Consider the following 23,621-nt stretch of genomic DNA (forward strand, 5'->3'; position numbering starts at 1 on the left):
TCTAGGGGGCCTCAAGTGTCATCAGCATACCTGGTGAAATTTCATCATCTTTGTCGGAAAAAGCTTAGTCCAGGACATCTGAACCCAAAGTCTATCAAGTGAAATGGTGAGAGTTCTCAGATCCTTCTATCTCTGCTAGGTGCTGGGCTCTCTGATTACTAGGATTCAGACCCCGCCTCTGTTCAGAGAAGCGGCCAAACACACAGTACTCTGAGCCATCAGCGCTGAGAGAATGGTGGAGTGGGGAACGCAGCCAACTCCCTGGAGGACTCTGCAGGCTCTGTTGGCAATGGGGATTAGGCAAAGCTGGGGATTAATTTGGCGGGAATCATCACGCCCTGTAGAAGAACCAGCCACTGCTGGAGCCAAAAGCCTTTGCTGGGCTGGTGTCCTCGGCGGGGGTCACTTGGAAGCTCGGTTTGGGCTAATTGCTAAGATAATGAACAAGACGTGCTTTCTACCAACACCCACGCCATATTAATTCCGGTGTGGTCCTGACAAGAGGACTGAACTAAAACCAACAGCAAGTGTGCTGCAAATCCCATCCCGAATCCACCGTTAGAGAAACAACTGACCCCCACAGACCAAGAAGATTTCGCTTCCAGTTGGGCCTGAACTGGGGAATGTGGGGCAGGGTCTACATTTAATGGCCAACAGCCAGGTCTGAGCACGGGGCTTCGGGCTGCATTTCGTCCTCACACCCCCATTTTACACACAGGCTCAGACGTGCTCCGAGTCACACAGCAGGAAGTGAAGGGTCAAGACTCCACCCAGGTCAGCCTGACTGTCTAGGGCATATCACTGTGCCTAGTGGCTGGTGTGGCCACTCCAGTAGGATAAACTAGCGACAGTTTCGGGCCCAAGGTGCTCAGAGCCACCCAGCTCAGTCTGCCCTTTCATTTGCCATCGAAGCACGTGACACCAACCTCTACTCAAACTCACTCGGGACCACCTCTCACTGAGGAGTGGGCCTGTACCAGGCCACTGAGGGGTCTGGGGTCCTTCCACCCGAGCCAGTCCCTTTCCTCCACTTGCTAGTGACGGTATCCCTGGCTCATCCCACCCCTGGGTTCTCAAGAAGATAAACATTCAGCAACTCATTTCTCAGTGTTCGCTGTTCTTCCCAAAGGCTTGCTGAATTGTACATATTCTGAGTTTCCTGAATTAATACAATGCTTTTCTACCAACATCATACTCAGAATATTTCCAAGCACACACAGCTACCTAATTACACTGTCACAAACCTCCCAACCAAATCCATTTCCTGTGGATTGGAGTTTTCTCCTCCGACCACCACTCTGGCAACAAACAACAGAGCAGCCTGGGGTGGGGGAAAAGAGAGTCAGCCAGCACCAACGGGAAGTGGACAAGTGAAAAGCTAGCAGGAAGGCATCTAGCGGAAAAGAAGCACAGGTGGAAGGGCCGGGGGTGACGAGTAAGAAGGAAAGCCTGACTTAAGCTTCATTCATTCCTCAAATTCCAAAGATACCAAGCATCCCCTGTGTGTTAGATTCAGGCCTGGGAATGAAGAGCCAGAGATGAGAGCAGAAGCCAAGATCCCCTCCACGCCCCACCCCCGAGTCTCAAGTCTCTTGCAGAGGAGACAGATTCTAATCACAGATGCACACACATACATAATTATAAACCAGAGTGAGACCAGGAAGAAAAGAACAGCCTACTCCGTTGCAGGGGCCTCCAAGGGGAGGGGACAGCCTGCCCTACCAAGACCACTCAGGCCTGGGGATTTAGCTTCAACCTCAAAAATTAAGAATGTGTTTTCTCTCTCTGGGCAACTACGGTTAAGCCTGCAGCCCAACATCCCCTAAAATACATTTCATTCCAGGGCTTTTAGAATTCTTTGAAGAAAGAGTAAAAGACAGCCACACTTTGAATGATTTCCTTGTCAAAATCTCCAGAAATAAGAAAGGACTTTACATCCTCTTGTTCTTAATGCTTTAACAAAACCATTCCCTAAGAAACCACCTCCCAGCAGTTTAACCTTCAACGCAAAAGGAAATTGTCTCCGTGATTCAAACTCAAGGAAGGCAGAAGAACAAAACTGGAACGCATCAGACAAATAGCCTTCTGTTTTTCTTCGATTTAAAGCTCCACAATTTGTCTTCCTGTCACAATGTCTTGCCACATAAAACATCCTGAAGAAGCTGCTGTCTCCATAAAGATTCGGGGAAAGGCAAAACGTGGGGCATTTTTGGCGCATGTTGTAACCTGACATGAGCCTGGCCAAGAAGTCTAGATGGGGAGCAAGATGGAGCGTTCAGAATCAGACAATTCTGGAAGACGAAATGTCCCTCCTGGTAGCCAAAAATCAAGGACTCAGCCCCTTTTTAAACTGTCAACCTTTGGTCCCAGCCATGGGACCCCTACAGTAAGAGACAGAACAAGAGATAGTTCTTACACGAGTCACAATCGCAGAGGACAAAAACCATCTGATGACCATCAGGAGTGGCTGTCGGGCTTCCCTGGTGGCTCAGTGGTAAAGAATCTGCCTGCCAATGCAGGAGACACAGGTTCGACCCCTGGTCCAGGAAGATCCCACATGCTGCGGAGCAACTAAGCCCATGCGTCACAACTACTGAGCCTGTGCTCTGGGGCCCGGGAGCTGCAACTACTGAAGTCCACATGCTCGAGAGACCGTGCTCCGCAACGAGAAGCCACCGTGATGAGAAGCCTGTGCACCCCAACCAGACAGTAGCCCCTGCCTGCCACAGCTAGGGAAAAGCCCACACAGCATGAAGACCCAGCACAGCCAATAAATAATTTTTTTTAAATAAGAGTGGCTATCAAGGGGGGCTGACAACAGGGTCTGGAGGCAGACAGAAGTTCAAGTCCCAGTCCCGTGACCTCAAGTTGCTTCATCCATCACAAGAAAACCCCAGCGCTCAGGTGGGAGTGCCGTGTGAATTAACTGAGCGGATACACATGAGACAGAACGAGCCCTGGTACAGAGAAAACACTGACAAGCTAGTCGGTACAATATGTTTTGCCATAAAAGAAGCAGACTCACAGAGAACTAGTGCTTAACCAGTGGGGAGGTGGGGAGAGGGCAGAGTGGGGGTGGAGGAGTGGAGGCACAAACTCATGGGTGTAAGGCAGGCTCAAAGACACACTTACAACATGGGGACCAACATGTCGTAACTGTAGATAGAAGGTAACCTTTAAAAAGTGTATCAGACAAAAAAAAATGTAAAGACAATTTGCCCATCATTAACAGGTAGCCTCTGTTCCACAGACCTATGGGTCAACTGCAACTAAGACCCAGAGCCACCAAATAAACAAATAAATATTTTCTTAAAAAAAAAAAAAAGTAGAGAGTGGAATGGGATGAAAACAAGAGCAATACAATATGGAAATTGCCAGGCTGGCTGACAAGTGCATGGGGATTTGTTATACTCTTCCATCTACTTTAGTATGTACTTGAAAGATTTATTTTTAAAAAGTTAAATAAGCAACATAAGCAAATACTTGAGAGTTCCTAGGACAACAAGGAGATCAAACCAGTCAATCCTAAAGGAAATTAACCCTGAATATTCATTGGAAGGACTGATGTTGAAGCTGAAGCTCCAATACTTTGGCCACCTGATGCGAAGAGCCAATTCATTAGAAAAGACCCTGATGCTGGGAAAGATTGTAGGTGGGAGAAGGGGACAACAGAGGATGAGATGGTTAGATGGCATCACTGATGTGATGGACATGAGTTTGAGTAGGCTCCAGGAGATGGCGAAGGACAGGGAAGCCTGGCGTGCTGCAGTCTATGGGGTGGCAAAGAGTTGGACACAACTTGGCGACTGAACAACTACAATTAGAAGTTTCTCTCTATGGTCACATGGCAGAGGGAGAAAAGGCATCTTGACCTGGTTAAGGTCCTCTGAAAGCCAAGGTCACCCCTATTAGCAATGAACCTGGAGGAAAACCCAGGTCACATCCCACCTCACACTCCCCATCCCAGCACATCTGTTTGTTAAATGACCACATCTCTTGTCTCTGCTGAGTAATTTCTATTTCAGATAAAGGAGCCAAAACAAATTAGCCTCAATCTGCACAAATGAACCGAAATCACCCATGGCTGTGACCCCACGGGTGACCCAGGGACAACCTCCTTCTTTTAAGCTCGGGGCCAGCTGTCCCTTGTGACCATGGTAATTATGAAGGGATGCAGGTTCGCGCACACGATCTCAAGACATGACTGATGGGCAATAATTAGCTCATTAGCTGTCGTTCCTGGGCACTGGGTACAGGTTTTTAAAGCTTCGATGCTGACTCGCTCTTCAAAAGACCTGCCACTTCTTGGCTCAGGTTAATAAAGAAGCACAGGCTCAGAAGTAAATGTCTACAGTGAAAATATTGGTGCTAGAAAGGACATAGGGCTTCCCTGGTGGCTCAGTGGGTAAAGAATCCGCCTCCAATGAGGGAGACCTGGGTTTGATCCCTGGGTTGGGAAGATCCCCTGGAGAAGGGAATGGCTACCCACTCCAGTATTCTTGCCTGGAGAATCCCATGGACAGAGAAGCCTGGCAGGCTACAGTCCATGGGGTCGCAAAGAGTCCGACACCATTAAGCAACTAAGCACAGCACAGCAAGGACCTGGGTTGGATGTGATCTTCTACCTGGAAAAGCTATGCTGGGCGTATGAAATACTTCATTGACATCCTGTTTATCGTCCTTCCACCCCACACATAACCAAGTCTACTGGGAAAACAGACTCTAACACCAGAAGGACAAGTAGCCTCATGCTAGCCAGTGTAGACACCCCCTCAGTCTCGCCCACATCTTCCCTCTAGAATCGCAGGCCTTGCTTAGTTGTTGCCAGTGTCATCTCTTGCCTGAATGGCTCAGGGCATCTCCAGCCCGGACTCTCCCCTCTCTTCTTCCATCCACTTCTCTGTGGGGCCCTGGAGAGGGGAATGTCCATAGAATAGATCTGATCCATTACTCTCCTTCCTAAAGCCTTGCTTAGTTCCCCACTGTCCAAATGCCTCACTGGGGCCTCTGGACTCTGTCTCCAGGTTGCCCTTCAAGAACCTTCCTCAGTCACTCCCCAAACATACCCTGGACTCCAGGACGCTGAGCCACGGCCATTGAGAGCAACCTGCAGCTTTCTCAGCATGTCACCCTGCTTCCTTCCTCTCTCCCTTCGCACAAACGGTTCTCTCTTTCCAGAATGCCCTCTGTGAGCTTCTGGAACACAGAAATCATCTCTTTGTCATCTGTGGATGACATCTAGAAAATATACTTGAGGACAGTGATAACATATAACAATCTCCATTTACTAACTTTCTGGGCTTCAGACACCAGGCCACGTTTCTCCACCTGCATTATCTCACTTAATCCTCACCCTGACCCTTGAAGAGGTTCTATATTATCCCCATCTCATGCTGCTGCTACTGCTGCTAAGTCGCTTCAGTCGTGTCCAACACTGTGCGACCCCATAGACGGCAGCCCACCAGGCTCCACTATCCCTGGGATTCTCCAGGCAAGAATACTGGAGTGGGTTGCCATTTCCTTCTCCAGTGCGTGAAAGGGAAAAGTGAAAGTGAAGTCGCTCAGTCGTGTCCGACTCTTAGCGACCCCTTGGACTGTAGCCTACCAGGCTCCTCCGTCCATGGGATTTTCCAGGCAAGAGTACTGGAGTGGGGTGCCATTGCCTTCTCCATCCCCATCTCATAGATTTTTTTAAATTGAGGCTCAGAGAGGTAAAGTCACTTGTCACACAGCTTCACACAGGAATTTGAGCCAAGGTCTTTCTGACTCAAAAGCTGTTTTGTTAATCACCATGAGGTCAACCTGATATACTGATGTCCACAGAACAGCACTTAAGCTGCCTCGTCACTCCATGGAACAACAGAAGTGGGTTTTTCTATGTTCAGTTTGGTTCTATGAGAGTTTACTATGTCCAAGGCAGGGAACAGAGACCACTGTTTATCTTCCAAAATATCTGTTCTTCCCTCCTTCTGTTTTAATTATGGTGATAATGTGTTCTACTAAACATATACACACACACACACACACACACACACACACTTCTCAAAATCCCTAACAGAGTACAGCCAATGAAATGTAAAAGAAAATATTTTGGGTGAGTTACAGGTAACCTCCCTAAAAAAGTTGGCACATATTCTTTTTCACCTTTCCTCTGCTTCCCCCTTCCTGCCACCTAGAATGTAGACATAATGGCTGGGGCTCTCGCAACCATCTTAGACCATGAGGATCTTAGGAACTTAAACACAGCCGAGCAACAACACAGAAGTACTCATTTGTGCATCTGACAAATTTCCAGCTCTATTAGGTGCCAGGCAATGCACAAGCCCACGAGATAGGCCCACCTGTGAACAGATCGAGACAAAAGTCCCTGCCCCCACGAGGTTTACAGCATAAGAGAAAAAGGCAGTAACACCTGATTATAATCAGTAACATATCAGAAGATGATCGCTGCTACGGAAAAAATGAAAAGAGCAAAATAAGGGGGACTGAGAAAGGGAGAGGCTGAACGGTGAGACCTGACAGACCAACGACTGATGCAGGAGGTAAACAGGAATGTCTCATAAGACACAGTTAACTCCACTTCCAGCAAAACCACCTGAGGAGAGCAAACAGCCTCACAAAATGGAGAAGAGCTGCAGGGACCATCTGTGGGTTTCGTTCAGTCCTAACAACTCCTTATCCCACGTTACCAGAAACAAGGGAAACGAACTTGAAGGAAAATCTGTTTCACACAAGCTGATCATTTCTAAACTGCCTTTTTAGGTGCGGTTCACGTGGGGGTTTAGCGACTCAGGAGGTGGTGTTCCAGAACCTGGCCGCTGTAACCCGTGCAAGCTCAGCTCTCAGGTAGGCTACCTTTGGAGCTTCCAAGAAAGATTGCATTTGAAGAAACAGTTCTGCCTAAAATAAAAACGTGTTTGTGAGAGCTGTTTGGCGTGAGCCGCGTGACGGCAGGTGAGCGTCTCACGTGTCCGTACCTTGTCTGTGTCTGGCACCCGGGATGAACTTGGTGAACTTTTGTTTGCTCGCGGAACAAATAAACTCTGCAAACTTCCAGAGCCACTAGACTTGACAGCTGCCTCTCTTGAAAGTGCATTCCTGCCGCTGCCGAGAATATCTCCTCTCTGCTGAGCTTCCTGCTGCTCCCCTCCCCAGCTCCAAAATAACAAGAAGCTGCTTAGCAGTGATGTCACCGCCACTGTCACTGCCTGCAGGGCATTCACATGCTGGCTCTATTTAAGACCCAGCCTTCATGTTCAGTGACATGGAAATTGCCACCTTGTGAACCGTACCGGAAAGGCAAGGTTTGGAAAATTATTTTCTGTGAAGAACCAGATTGCCAACTCTGCCTCTCCCAAGGCAAAGAGGAAGAAGCCAGGGCGTTCAGCGGAGCAAAGGGCTCCAGCTCCCAGGGTCACCGAGGTCTGGCTGTTTCATTTCAACTGTTTTCTCTCAAGTAACACAAACCCCGACATTCACCTGGTAGCATCATCTCCCTCTCTCTCTCAATTGGGCTCCCTTCCTGGGCTCTTCTGTTCCCCATCAAAGCCATTCTCTTATTTTTATTTACTCCTCTAGACGTTTCTACCTACTTCTCATTAGAAAAGACAGCAAGCGGAGTGTTAATGAATGGTAAACACATTTGCCTCCCCCGTAGATAATTATCATAACCTTTTAATGAGAGTTCTATCACACTGATTGGTTGGGATAATTTTTTTATCTCCTCCTGTTTCTGAGCTTTGATGGGGAAAAGCGATGGGCTCAAGCGACGTTGCAGACACAGGCAGCTCCCTCTTCCCTGAACAGCTGTTTCTTTCTCGCATCTTGATGAACCACCCAAGTCCGCGTTTGGTGCACATTTTGTGGGGAACATCTGGCACCAACAGCTAACGGCTCTGCCGCTGAGCCATTCCACGGGGGCACGGGCTCCAAGATGCAGATGGGCCTGCAAATATACCTTGCTGCTTACTCCCTAAAAATTTGGGTTCGGCAACAAAACCTGGGTCTTTGATTGCATTCAAGAGGCATTAGAGAAAATAAACAAGCACGTGGCTTTCTCCCTTGCGCGTGATTGCTCTGAGAGATGCTGCCGTGCTCCTGTTCCTCCAGCTGTTCCTACCCACCATTTTCATTTGGAAAAAAACAAAAAACAAAAATCGAGAAAAGTGACACAGATCACAGACTTCTGAAAGGGCCCTGAAGGGATGTATGTGCCTCTCCAGTGTCCACGGTTCCAAGTTCAGATAATGGATGCTTTTGGGATTCCCCCATCTCTGCTTCCAAAAGGAAAGTCAGCTGGGAAATCAATCATGCCAAGAATACCTTCACCTTCCACAGTCAGGAAAGCAGGAGTCAAGCAGTGACGAAATCATGACAGACCAGCTCAAGCTCTAGTGGGTGGGTCCTCCTGCCTTGCCCTGGAGCCAGAACCACACAACCAATCTGCTATTAAAACCTTCAAATCCTTTGCCCTGTGACCTCACTCCTGCAATACAGACTGAGGGGAGAAATTGACAGAGGCAGAACAAGCTACAGACAAAGGAATATTTCCCAAACCTTTACCTACAATCTCAGGAAACTAGAAGCAGCCTAAACGCTAACCCACATGAAAACCGCGAAGTAAACTGTGGTTTACTGTTAATGACTGTTTACTGTCATTAACAATGCCAAAGAAGCAGGCCCTCCATATGCTGATGGGGATGGGGGGCAGGGGTGGTTAAGCGAGACCTCTTTCCTGGAAAGGATTTCGGCAATATGAATCAAGAGTCTTTACAGATACTCATACTTTCTAAAATGAGAATTCCACGTCCAGAAATCTAGCTTAAGACTTTTTTAATAAAAGGAAGAGTTGACCCGCCCCTCAAAAAAAGTTCACAGAAGGACTACCACTATAAGGACAGGAAGAAGGGAAATGGTATGAGAAACAAGGACATATCTAAACACAAAATTCTATGCAACCATCATAAGTAATATCCACATAAGTGAACAGGAGGAGGACATTTTACTTACTCTGGTTAACAGGTTTTCAAAACAGACCATCAACTTGTGAACTCAATATGATCTGAATTATGTAAAATAAATGTACACATAAACTGGAATAAAACACCTTAACAGTAATTGTGTCCAAGTGATTTTCTTCTTTAAACTTTTCTGTGTAATTTGTGCACTTCTTTTCTATTCCAAGGGTTAAAATCTCTACTTAAACATCATTTGAAATCTACATAGAAACACAAGAAAATATTATAAACAGAATAATAAACTGTATGTATATATAAATCCTCCTATCCTGTTGGTGGGGCTTCCCAGGTGGCACTAGTGCCAAAGCAGGAGACATAAGAGACAGAGATTTGATTCCTGGGTGGGGAAGATCCCCTGCAGGAGGGCATGGCAACTCCCTCCAGTATTCTTGCCTGGAGAATCTCAAGGACAGAGGGGCCTCGTGGGCTACGGTCCATAGAGTCGCAAAGAGTTGGACACGACTGAAGCAACTTAGCACGCCCACAGGCATACTGTTGGTGGCAAATGTAAAGCCACTATGAAAAACAGTAGGGAAGTTCTTTAAAAATCAAAAATAGCTATCATATGATCCAGCAATCCAACCCCTGGACATATATAAGGAGAAAACTCTAATTCAAACAAAGATACATGCAGCCCAGTGTTCAGTGAAGCACTGTTTGTAACAGTCAAGAATAGACACAACCAAATGTTTATAGAGACAGATAAACGGATAAAGAAGATGTGACATATATACACAATAGAGTATTACTCAACCATTTAAAAAGAATGAAATAATGCCATCTGCAGCAACAGGGATGGACCTAGAGGTGATCATACTAAGGGAAGTCAGTCAGAAAGACAAATACCAGGTTATACCACTTTTACATAGAATCTAAAATATGACACAAATGAACTTGTTTACAAAACAAAAATGGACTCAGACATAAAAAACAAATTTATAGTTACCCAAGGGGAAATGGGAGAGGAGGGATAAATTAGGAGCTTAACAGATAAACACTACTATATATAAAATAAACAACAAAATCCTACTGTATAACACAGGCAACTCTATTCGATACATTGTAAAAATTTATAATGGAAAAAGAATCTGAAAAAGAATATACACACACACACACACACACATATAACTGATCACTTTGCTGCACGCTAGAAACTAAAACAACATTGTAAATCAACTATACTTCTTTTTACAATTACATGCACACACTAATGGTGGTATAACTATGTAAAAATTGTACCTAAGTGGACAAAGAACAGGAATAATTGTCATGCTAGGGTCATGAAATTGAGGACTCTCTCCTCCATTTGAAGTTGTTATGTTGCTCTCACAACTTAAAAGTAATTTTTGTAAGCAGAGAAACAAGAGCTTTCTTAAGAAATCTCACGCTGGCCAGTCATGACTGAATTCCAGCCCAGGATCCCTCATGTGGGCATCTTAACCTAAAAGCCTTCCACTTGATGCTGGGTCAAGCAAGGCAAGTTCCAGAAGGATGGGCTCGAGTTAAAAGCCCACACGCAGATCTTTCAGAACCCACAGACAGCAAGATTGCATGTTGTTTATAGTTCACTTAAAAATAAAATTGAAAGCAGCGATGACAAATGCAAACAGCGCTAATTTTGTAGTGACCGTATAGCATTCTCTGTGCACTTCAAACAGGCCACAGCCCAACTTGGTTCCGAGATTTGAAAAACAATCACAAGTGCCTTCACGTCTTTCTAACAGCCCAGGTGTTTTGAACCACTGAACTTCCTCCTCCAGCTCATCACCAGCATCAGTCTGAGCCCCGGCTCCTCACAGTGGGGTGTAGATGCCGGCAGCATGAGCACCACCAGGGAGCTTGCTACAAATGCTCACTCTCAGGACCCCCAGCCCCAGGCCTATGGAATCAGAGTCTGAGGGCCACCATGACCCCCAGGGGCATGGCGGGCATATTACAGTTTGAAACACACTGCTCTGAGCCACATGCTGTCAACGGGCTGCACCTGAGTGGTCTGGGTCTTGCCTCCAGAGATTCTGACGGAATTGGTCTGGAGGGCGGTCTGGTCGTCGCAGTGTTAAAAGCTCCCCTGGTGACTGCCATGTATCTACAGTCAGAACTAAACAAAGCGTGTAGCTCCTCAGCCTGGAGAATTCTTAATTAGATAGATAGTTACATCTGAGCAACAGCCGGCAAGATTAACTCCAGAAAATGACTCTGTGCAGCCTTGTATGGAGGAAAAATTGACTTACACGGAACTGGTAAGCACAGACACTGCTGCCCTTTCCTAAGGACTTATGCCCTTTCCTAAGGAGCACGCTGTGCTCCCTCCACACTGGCACCATAGTATCTTTTGCGTGGTGTCTACAAGGAGAGTCTACTGGTGTCTCGGCTTTCTAGGTGAGAAGCATCAGGGGTGGAATGACCGGTTGAGATAACATCTAGAAGCGCAAGAAGCACTCGCCGGGCCCTCAGAGTGAGCGAGCGCCTCCCTTTTTCTGCACCCAAGGGGCCTCACTCATCTCACTCTAGTCCCGTCCTACAGAAGCTGGACTCAAGGGACTTGCCTGGTGGTCCAGTGGTTAAGAATTTGCTTGCCAGTGCAGGGGACACGGGTTCGATTCCTGGTCAGGGATCTAAGACCCCACATGCCGGAGGACAACTAAGTGTTAGTCACTCAGTCGCATCTGACTCTTTGCAACCCCATGGACTGCAGCCCACCAGGCTCCTCTGTCCATGGGATTCTCCAGGAAAGAAGACTGGAGTAGGTAGCCCTGCCCTCCTCCAGGGGATCTTCCCAACCCAGGGATTGAACCTGGGTCTCCTGCATTAAAGGCAGATTCTTTACCATCTGAGCCACCAGGGAAACGCATAAGCCCACACACAATTACTGACCCCGAGTGTTCTAGAGCCCATGCTTCACAAGAGAAGCCCCCACGTAGCACAACTACAGAAAGCCTGCACAGCACAACAAAGACCCAGCGCAGCCAAAATGAACTGAGCCAAAATGAGGCTGGACTCAAGTTCAGTCTTGCCCTGCACTTCCTTCTAAGAACAGCCACTTTAACCAGAGCACAGGGAATTATCAGCCAAAAGGTTAAAGTCTGTGTTTATTTGTTCCTCCCCTGATTTTCAGCCCCTAGAGGTTAGTCTGGAGAAGGCAATGGCACCCCACTCCAGTACTCTTGCCTGGAAAATCCCATGGACAGAGCCTGGTGGGCTGCAGTCCATGGGGTCGCTAAGAGTCGGACACGACTGAGCAACTTCACTTTCACTTTTCACTTTCCTGCATTGGAGAAGGAAATGGCAACCCACTCCAGTGTTCTTGCCTGGAGAATCCCAGGGACGGCGGAGCCTAGTGGGCTGCCGTCTGAAGCGACTTAGCAGCAACAGCAGTAGAGGTTAGTCAGCTGTATCCTGTTTCTGATAGACCCAGCTCACACAGAATAGGTGTCTGATGAGTGAATCAACAAAGGAACAAATGGGTACTAACTGACCAACCATCCTTTGCTCAATCCCGGCAGCATTAAACTTCAGGAAGTCGGCTCCTCCTCCAGGGCCATCACTTTGTCTCCTGCCCAGACATGCGCGTCTCAGCCTCACCCTGTCCCACCCTGGGCACTCAGCTCTCCTCGGCTGCTCTGGGGTTTATCACTAAGGACCTGTCAGCTGCTGACAGGGATGTGCTGAGGAATGACAAAGAGCACAGCTCCCTCGGCTAATGAGACCCAGCGGGGCGAGAGAGCTGGCGACCTGGGGACGCCAGCTTCCTGCTCAAGGAGAAGTGAAGGATGGGAGGGGCAGCGGGAGGGGGACACCAGGGGCTCAGTGGAGCATCCGTGTGATCAGGGTTCAGTCCCTGGCCAAGGACACCATGAGAGGCCACGTGACCATGGACCACAAGGCTGTGGGAACAAAATTCTAAAGGCTCATTTACAAACTTGAAGACACAAACACAGAAAGGGCGAAAGCAGTGATTCTCAACTGGGTGTGGACATTGTTTTAAAGCTCCCCGATGACTGTAATGCATGGCAAAGGCTAAGCAAGGCCAAAGTGTGGAGATGCTTTTGGTCACCAAGATGACGATGTTGCCAGCATTAAGAAAGTGGGGCCAAGGCTACAAACTGTCCTGAAAAACCAAGAGCAAACTATATCCTGCCCTTCTTTCCATCGTTCTGATGGCCCTTTATGTGAGTGAAAAGCTTATTTGTAAGGACTTCCCTGGTGGTACAGTTGCTGAGACTCCATGCTCCCAATGCAGGGGGCCTGGGTTCAATCCCTGGTCAGGGAACTAGATCCCACAGGCCACAACTGAAAAAGCTTCCACAGGCCACAGTGAAGATCAAAGATCCTAAGTGCCACTTAGAACTAAGACCCGGTGCAGTCAAATAAAAAAAATATATTAAAAAAAAAAAAAAAAAGCTTGTTTGTAATCTGAGCCTATCCTCAGATTAACCCTACACTGAATATACCAGGTTTACCCCACGCTCTGTTCTTCCATTTTCAGTGTTTCTTCTAAAGAGTGACTTCTGACCCGACCGCCTTTAAATCCAAACGTGTGCATTATAAGCAGGTAAGAGCACTTTACCACTTCATGTTTTTCAGGCAAGGTCATGCCCAGCCCATGTATACTGCTATCTACTTTGTATTATAAATTACTTCCCTATTACTTCTCCTTCAGGTTAGAGTTAGGGTGTTATACTGATTTTTTAAATTATTTGTGCAGGCAGGTTGTGTTAGCTATGAATTTCATTTCAGGATAGAATAATAAAAGGGTTGATTTTTATTTTAAAGGGATACTGAGAACTACACATCTAAGGAGGCCAAAGTGCCTGGACCAGGTGCTTGCTAACAAGGTCAAATTGTATCTGACGTAAACATCCCACCAAGGAAAGACACGCAGGGACACTGGGATGACCTGAAGCCCAGACTTCACCATCACTCACAGGAGGGCTAGCTCTAGGGTGCCAGGATCTGTACACTGGGAAACTGACAGTCTCCAAATGTGACAGGGAACTGAGCCCACAGCAGGGGACAGCCACAGTCTCTGCCTGACCACCACGCACCCCCATCTGACAGAATGAGCTCCCCAGATGTCCTTTTGAAGAAATGCCCCTGTCGTTTGTTCTTGCTCCGTGTGGCCAGGTGAGGAAAAGCAAGCCACCTCCTTGCTCCAGGGGGCACGTGACAGAGGCCGGGACAACAAGGATAACACATCCCACCAGGAAAATGAGTGAATCCCAGAACTTTCTCGCGAGCTTTCAGGAAGACGCGCTCTCCTTCCTCTGGGTACTGAGGCAACAGGATTTATGCCTATTGATGCCTGGGGGCCCTCTTGTCACCATGAGAGAAGGGCAGGACTGAGAATGAAGCTACAACCAAGAGAAAGAAGGGGAGATACAGAAGGATATAGATCCCGCATGACACCCCCCAGGGTCCCTGGGTCCAGCTGGGCAGAGTGCTACTCTTCTCCAAATTTGTCAGCTACACAAGCCAATCAAGGGCACCTCTTCACAAGCCAGTTTCTGGTGGGTTTCCATCACTTCACATTAAAGGTTCTCACCTCTCCTCTCCCTGCCAAGCTATCAAGTAAGCTTTACCCTCAGGCTGTCTCCTTCGTGGTGGTAAAATGGCTACAGCGGTTCCAACCTCTATACCTCACAGCACGTGTTCCAAAGGGAGCCGCTCCAGCCATCCAACAAGCAAGGACCGTCTTCCTCCAAAGCCCTAGCAAACCTCAACCACAGCTCCATGGCGAGAATTAGACCTCATGCTCATTTCCTGGACTAAATCCAAGTTGGGTCAAACCATGGTTACCTGAACCGATCATTTCAGAAAGGAGATGGAATTATCTTGACCAGATTAGACAGATCAGAGCTGATGCCTAGGTGCTTGGGAGAGTTCAACCCCTACCACCAGCCAAGAGGGAAAAAACTTTTTTTAAACCAAGCCATGTATGGATGTGAGAGTTGGACTATAAAGAAAGCTGAGCACCGAAGAATTGATGCTTTTGAACTGTGGTGCTGGAGAAGGCTCTTGAGAGTCCCTTGGACTGCAAGGAGATCCAACCAGACTGAATATTCACTGGAAGGACTGATGTTGAAGCTGAAACTCCACCTGATGTGAAGAACTGACTCATTGGAGAAGACCCTGATGCTGGGAAAGAGAAAGATTGAAGGCAGGAGGAGAAGGGGACGACAGAGGATGAGATGACTGGATGGCATCACTGACTCAATGGACATGAGTTTGGGTAGACTCCGGGAGTTGGTAATGGACAAGGGAGGCCTGGCGTGCTGTGATTCATGGGGTCGCAACGAGTCGGACACGACTGAGTGACTGAACTGAACTGATGGCTGATTCTCTAGCATGGGAAAAATAAAAGGGATAGCTTTTCAGGAAATGATACAATGTCTACACTACAGCAACTCTTCTAATGGGGGAACCCCACTCTCAGTTCCCTTCCCAACTCTCAGGTCACAACCATAGGCTTTTAGAATCAGGCAGCAAAGCAAATGCTAATCTTCTGAAAGACATACAGACAAAAACTGGATTCCAGTCTCCACTCACTGACTGCAGCTTTGTTTTACATAATGGGTTTGAAACAATCCTCCAGAGCATGTTTAATGACACAGAACTGAACATCAAAATGGACAATCACCAAGAACCTACCGTGAAGCACAGGGAACTCGACTCAATGTCATGTGGCAGCCTGGATGAGGGTCGGGGTGAGAATGGATACTTGTATATATATGGCTGTGTCCCTTCGCTGTTTACCTGAAACTACCACAACACTGTTATTGGCTATATCCCCAATACAAAATAAAAGGTTTAAAGTTTGAAGAAAAAGATTATAATGATCTAAAAATATATTAATAAAATGCTAATGCTGTAAGAAAGAAAACAACAGAACTGAAGGATGGGACATCATGAAAGAATGACAGAAGTCTCCCTTTTTCAGCCTCATGTATGACTCTGCCCTTTTTGCTTTGGGACTTGAGTTCTCGTTGCCAAGGCTTTGCCAGCACGTGGGTTGCTCTCGAGGGACTGCTCACAGCCCAATCATGGTGGCCACGGGATGGAACAAGCTGACTGTCCAGGCCAGCGACATCTGCCCTGCTCTGGAACCCCGGCAGGGCCGTGGTGGGGTTATTTCTGCCAAAGCACAGGGACAGAATGGAGAAGAGGAAGACCCGGCCACGGAAGACTGGGGTAGTGCTGTCCCAGGGTAGGTGTGACAGGCAGCCTCCAGGGTGGCCCCCAAGACCCCTGCTTCTTGGTATTGACATTCATGTGTAGACCCCTTCCATGGTGAACCAGGCTTGAGTTGCGTGACAACAGAATACAGCAGATGTGATCGTATGTCATTTCCGGGATTAGGTCACAAAAATCACAGTGGCTTCTGTGTTGGGTGTGTTCCCTTGCTCTTGGGTTACTCGCCCCAGGAAGTGGGCTGCCAGGTTGTGAGCAACCCTACAGAGCAGTCCACATGGCAGGGAACCAAAGCCTTCTGCCAACAGCCACGTGAGTGAGCTCCAAAGTGGACCCTCCACCCCAGTCAAGCCTTCAGATGACTGCAGCTCTGGTTAACGCTTGACCACAAACTTATGAGAAACCCTGAGCCATTCCCACATTCCCAACTCATGAAAATTGTAGAGGATCCTCAACATTCCCTGTTTTAAGCTGTCAAGTTTGGAGATCATTTATTACACAGCCACAGGTATCTAATACAACAAAAGCAGAGATCGGGACCTCCCTGGTGGTCCAGTGGTTAAGAAACCACCCTACAATGCAGGGGACACCGGTTCGATCCCTGCTTGAGGAACTAAGATCCCACATTCTGTGTAGCAACTAAGCCCATGTGTCACAACTACTGAGCCAGTGCTCCACAACTAGAGAGTCCGTGCACCACAGCGAAAGGGCCCACGTGACACAACAAAGCTCCTGCATGCCTCAACTAAGACCTGATGCAGCCAAACAAAGAAAGAAAGAAACAGGGCAGCAACAAAAATGCCCCCCACAACAACCCCACAACCCTGGCCACTTGCATCCCTCAAAGGTACTTCTGCTCAGTTAAGTGTGTTTTCTTTCTACTCACACCTATGTCAACAGGTTGAGCTTTTTTTTTTTTAACTGAAGTACATACAGCGGATTTACAATGTTGTGTTAGTTTCTGCTATACAGCAAAGTGATTCAGTTATACACATACACACACACACATATATATATACACATTCCTCTTCATGTTCTTTTCCATTTCATATCCTGTTTATCACATGATATGGGAAATAGTTCCCAGTGCTTAAACAGTAGGACCTTGTTGAGCTTGAGATTTCTTACTTCCAGAGGAAGTAAGGCAATCCATTATCCAGGGAGGGAGACTGACTGATCCTGAACTGCTACTGATGATGAAGACTCCGCCCGGGAAGGCGCAGATGCTTGGCGCCACAAAGGCACTGGGCTGCTTATATGACCTTGCTCTTTGTTGAGCCGTGATAGCGTGAAAGGAAAGCCATCAATTTTGAGCAAAATGAATGTGTAATAAGACACTTCGTTTGCTCAGGGATGTTCTCATTTCACAATTCTACACTCAGGGCCAGGCAGATACACATACACCCGAACACGCTTCTTAGCAATACAGCAAAAACAATTTCACTTTCCTGAGTATGAAATAACCTAATTCTTAATTCTTTCTGCACCACTGCCATTAAAATACAACTTTTGATTAGGCAAGGTTTCTTAGTAATAATACAATTACTATCCTAGAGAAAAATGATAATGATAGGTAATGTGTTTGAGCATTTATGAACCCCATTCGTGGAGCTGACATATGGTCTCTCATTTTATCATCTAACCACTCTATGAGGTAGAGTTCTCTTATCTTCATTTTATAGCCAAGGAAACAGAGACAGTTAAGTAACTTGCTCAAGGCCACATAGCTAATAAACAGCAGAGCCATGAATGGACCCCCAGGATCCAACGCCAGAATCAGTACCACCAACCACTAGGTTAAATTACCTGCATTATGAAACCTACCCCCTGGACACACGGGGACCTAGAACAGGGCTGCCTTGGTGCAGCCCTGTGGGCCTCGCCCCCAGCCTGCGACCCTCCACACCCTGCCTGTGACCCATCAATGGCAGCACCCCCAGGCCATCGACCACAGCTGACCATGGGGACCCACCATCTGACAACACGGACAGCCGCTCCTCCTGTGGCCAGAAGCAAGGAGAAACTTCTGACAGCTGGCAGAAGTCTGTCTGCAACGTCAGCAGTTGAGTATTTCAAAGCACGTCCACTGCTCCGTTCGCTTTCGGGCCGTTTTCTCCTGAAGTGTTTGCCCACTTTATCCAACTTCCTTCTACCTGCAAACTTGCAAACACCTTAAACTTTCAGCTGTCTGTGTGTTTAGTCACTAGAGTCGTGTCCAACTCTTTTGTGACCCCAAGGACTGTAGCCCACCAGGCTCCTCTGTCCATGGGATTTCCCAGGTAAGAATACTGGGGTGGGTTTGCCATTTTCTTCTCCAGGGGATCTTCCTGAATCAGGGATCAAACCCACGTCTCCTGCACTGGCAGGCAGATTCCTTACCAATGAGCCACCAGGGAAGCCCAAACTCTCAGCCACCCCACTGTTTAACTGGGAAAACCAGTTTACGGAATAGCATGGTTAAGAAGTTATCTTTTTCTATTTCATTCATGGGCTAAAGAAAATTTACCCCAAAATTATCGTATACTCAAAACACATTTACTGTAAAACACACTCCAATCACTCGCCGCTGCCTATGGACTTTCACACACTTTCCTCAGTGGGCCCTCTCAGGGAAATAAGACCATCCTGTCCATTTCATAAATGAAGAAACACATGCTTGTGTAAGTGAAGCGGTTCAGACCCAACACCCAATCTGCAAGCAATGGAGCAGCAACTCAAGGCTGAGCTGGCTCCTGACACAATAAAGAATGACAGAGGGTGGAAGTCTGTCTGTCTTCAATGATTCAGAACCTGGGTCTCCACAGACTATAGTCTTTACTGAGAACATAAAACACAATCGCACCACGGAACCCTGGTACGGGCAGGTAAGATGGGGGCCAGGTGAGCAAATATCAAATTAGGCACCTGGGACTTGTTTCTGATGCTCTGGATATGTCATTTTCAAATGTGAACACAGGAGAGAAGTTCAAATTAAAATTAAACACAGGGGGACTTCCCAGTGGTCCAGTGGTTAAGAAACTGCCTTCCAAGGCAGGGGACGCAGTTGTGGAGCAACTAAGCCCGTGTGCCACAACTACTCAGCCTACATGCCACAGTGAAGACCCAGCACAGTTAAAAAATTAACAAACATGGGATCACGCTGCCGGCTTTCTGTTAGATACACATAACAATTACATTAGTGTCACTCACAACAGCTGACAGTGCAAGGATGGTAATGCTGCTGCTGTCGAGTTTACTTAACCCTGGGCACCCCCACCGCCCCCCCCACCCCCGCACAAGATAGATGCATCTCCCGGTCTATTTTTAAAGTAGCTTTAAAGAATCCGTATAGTCAAAGCTATGGTTTTTCTAATAGTCATGTAAAGATGTGAAAGTTGGACCATAAAGAAGGCTGAGCTCCAAAGAATTGATGCTTTTGAACTGTGGCGTTGGAGAAGACTCTTGAGAGTCCCTTGGCCTGCAAGGGGATCAGGCCAAGTCAATCCTAAAGGAAATCAACCCTGAATATTCATCGGAAGGGCTGAAGCTGAAGCTCCAATACTTGGGCCACCTGATGCAGAGAGCCGACTCACTGGAAAAGACCCTGATGCTGGGGAAGATTGAAGGCAGGAGGAGACGGGGACAACAGAGGATGAGACGGCTGGATGGCATCACCGACTCAGTAGAGTTCAGCAAACTTTGGGAGATGGTGACGGACAGGGGAGCCTGGCATGCTACAGTCCATGGGGTCGCAAAAAGTCACACATGACTGAGTGACTGAACAACAACAACAAAAGAACAACCAGGTAAAGTGCCTATCTTACATAAAATGGGGAAAAAACTGGAACAACTCAAATGTCCAGCAGTCTGAAATGGTTATTTCATATGGTGCATTAGCTCAATGAAATGCCACATCCAGGCATATAAAAATGGTGACTATGAAGCTTCATTGGTAGAAGAACACAGCCTAGGAAGTGACAGGCTGGAGATTTTAAGTAGAGCCCATAAAAATGTGTTTGCATGTGACAAATTCAGTAAAATCTCATTATGGCAGTTGGAGCTTGGGGGTGGGGGGGTTGCTTTACAGTTTTCTTTAATTAGATATAAACAAAATCATGGAAAAGAAAATAAGATGACTCAACTATAAAGAGGTTCAACCATACTCTGAATTAAAATGAAAAATATTTTGCCAGCACTGCTTTCACCTGTGATTTTATCAAAGACCCCAAAGCTGGATCCGCCAGGGGCAGGGCTGTGCTGGTGGAGACCCAGCCCTCATGGAGCACAGGTTGAAGACCTTTAGCCAACTCAGAAAGCACTGTGGGGACCTTCCCTGGTGGTCCAGCGGCTAAGACTCCACACTCCCAAATGCAGGGGGCCCAGGTTCAGTCCCTGGGCAGGGAACTAGACTCCACAGGCCGCAACTAAGAGTTCACATGCCGCAACTAAGATCAAAGATCTTAGACCCGGCACAGCCAAATAAATAAATTAAACAAATAAATAATAAAAAAAAAAAGAAAAGAAAAACACAATGCTTTGACCCAGCAATTCTACTTCCAGGAACTTCTCTAGCAAATTCACTCATACGAGGACACAATGACAACTGAGAAGGTTATGAGAAGTGGCAAAAGGCTGGAAATGACTCAGATGCCTGGCTGTTGGCACATCGGCCAAGTGAGTCCTGGTGCAGGAGGACAGAGGGGTATCAGGAGCCATTAGAAAGATGGCAGGTCTGTGTACCCAGCGCACGACAGTCTCTAAGCTATGGGGGGAGTAGGGTGTAGAATACAGGACCATTTCTATCAAGGAAGAAAGAGAGGAGAGGAGGGAAATAAGAAGAAGAGAAAGTTCATGTATCTGAATGTTTATATCTGCTCGAGTACACAAGGGGCATCTCTGGGCGGTGACGCTGCCCACCCTCCAGAGGTGAGCCGGGGATCACAGGGTTTAACCATTCGTGACTTTTGTATTTTGAACCATGTGCATACATACTATTTAATACTTACTCAGTATTTAATAAGTTAAAATTTCAGCTGTGTAAGTATTATTTCCATTGGTCACTTTTCTTTAAATTAGTAAGTACTGATCAAAGGTGTGCTTGGGGGTTGACCAACGCCTCCCCCAGCCCCTCTGCCCCCTACCTCGCCAGCGCCTGGACCTTCGTGACGTGCCGCTCCTCCTGCTCGGCCACCTTCCGCTTCAAGGTGTCGACCTCCTGGCGGAGTGCAGCCGAGTGCTCCATCTCGCCGTCAAGCAGGTTCCGCAGCGACCTGGGAAGAGGAGGAGATCCCACCTGTTCAGAGGCTGCCAACCCGCAGTTCACAGAGTCAAGTCCTAGTTCATCCATCTTCCACAAGGCTCTGCAGAAACCGCAGTTCACGTCCATCTCATACAAACTGCTTTGAGGAGCTACCTAATTCTGCTCAAGAGTCTCTGCGTCGTAATTAGGATGAGCCCCGGGGAACCACCAGAGGCCTGGCTCTGAGAGCCTGTGGGTTTGGTGGTTTAAACCGAGGGAAAACAATGAGTTGAGCCAATCCCAGGCAAGCCCCCTCCCAGACATCCCACACTGAGGTGTGCATGCTCAACCGAGACGTTTCAGCCCAGCCACACTACGTATGAGATTAACAAAGGAAGGGCCGCCAGGACAGGCCAAAAAAAACCACCGGAGCCACACACACAGAAGACGGGCTCCAGTTATCTGATGGACAACGGGAGTCTCATTTCTCCTTTGCCCACAATCTCCCACAAAACGCCCTTCACCCTTGCTCCATCGCCACCTCCAGGTTAAAAAAGCATACAGACTGTCCTACGGAGATGAATAACTTGACATTGCGATGAATGTGTTTTATACTATATCTGGAGCATGTTCACCCTCCAAACACATTCGCTTGAATATCTGTCATCTTTGGTCTTAAATAGCAGACAAGACAGCGGCTCTTCCAGAAATAACCACAAGTTACCACCTAGAATTGAGCCAAGCAGGGTTCTTGTGAACCATCTACGGACCTCAAATGGCTATTTCTTGAAAACATTTACTAACTTTGGTGCAGCTGCCTCCTAAATCTAGAGGACACTTGCCATGAGACACCAGACCACAAGCAGTAGTGTCTGAACCATCCCACCTCCACTGCTCACTGAACCTCAGCGCCAAAACAAACATGGCGTGTTTCAATGCTCCTTGAAAGTTTTGAAAAAATTCCCCTCTTGGGGCCTGGAAAGCACCCCCAACACAAACTGGGTGTGATTTTTTTTCTTCTCTCGCTGGGAAGGAAAAGAAATGACCTGACAGTGACTATTGTTCTTTACAACGTAAGACAAAACCTGTGGTTTTTTCCAAGATAATGGCTCCAGCTGGAAAAAGGAAAAAGCATCCTACAAAGTCCACAGCCTGGCACTGAGATTTACTTTCACTGGAAAAATCACACTGTCTGAAGACTCCTTTTTAAAAACACTTGTTTTTCCAAATCACATTTGTTTGCTCTTGTGTGTTTCCATAAAGGATGAGGGAGAAGCTTGTCAAGCAGGGCCCAAAACAAATTTTAAAAAGGAGAATCAAAATGCACATCCCCAGGGACACAATTCCTGCTCAGGGTGCAAGCAAAAGAGGGTGGCATGAGCGTGTGCACACGCATACACACACACACACACACCTGCTCCCTGACCCCCAGGCCAGCAGATCTGTGCTCACAGAGGCTCTGCAGATAAACGCAGGCAGAGACCCCCAGGCCAGCAGACTCGTCCTCACAGAGGCTCTGCAGATAATCGCAGGCAGATCCCTCTACTGACCAGCCTGTAGCCCAGACAAGGTCCCGGCATTGGAGCGGCTCACATTTGGGCAGCCAGATGGTAGCAACACGGCTAACGGCTGTCTGGTATCCAGCCCTGGTTTCAACCAGGAATCAAAATGAATAAAACCCTTTGGCCTCTCAGTGTGTGCAACAGGGCTTTGGGGAAAATCAAAAGATTCAATACACCATCTTGCTATAGAGATCCCTGACTTGAGAAAATGTTAAGTACACCAGTGCTTGTAATGTGGCGGGCAGAACCTCAATGAAAGGTTAGCTGCCACTTAAGGGGGGCTCAGGGTGACAACTATGAGGATGGAGCTTCATTCTGAGGTAAAGAAAATGTTCTAAAATTGACTGTGGTGAGATGGTTGCACATATCTGTGAATACACTAAAAGCCACTGAACACTTTAAATAGATTTTATGTTGTATATGATATTTAAGTTATATCATATAATTTATGAATTATATGATATGTGAATTATATCTCAAAGGCTGTTTTTTAAAAAAGGAATTAAAAAATTAAAAAGACTGCTTTACAAATTCTCAGTTTGTTCTAACATAGTGCATGATCATTTCATTCCTTATTAACACTCAAGCCACATTATATATACTAAGGTGATACACCCCAGAATGGATACATGTATA

At 47.1% G+C, this 23,621-nt stretch overlaps 1 protein-coding gene across 2 annotated transcripts in view; it reads right to left on the reverse strand.

Moving 5' to 3' along the window:
- SNX29 (sorting nexin 29) overlaps positions 1–23,621 on the reverse strand; it is a 585,715-nt gene that overhangs the window by 426,044 nt on the left and 136,050 nt on the right. For both annotated transcript variants that reach the window (XM_081560361.1, XM_081560362.1), the window contains one exon: positions 21,326–21,454. In XM_081560361.1, the coding sequence (XP_081416487.1) occupies positions 21,326–21,454 (129 nt within the window). The remainder of the gene's footprint in view (positions 1–21,325; positions 21,455–23,621) is intronic.

The sequence above is a fragment of the Giraffa tippelskirchi genome, chromosome 13, assembly GCF_054371585.1.
Source record: "Giraffa tippelskirchi isolate mGirTip1 chromosome 13, T2T-mGirTip1v1.2.pri, whole genome shotgun sequence".
Classification (NCBI taxonomy): Eukaryota; Metazoa; Chordata; class Mammalia; order Artiodactyla; family Giraffidae; genus Giraffa; species Giraffa tippelskirchi.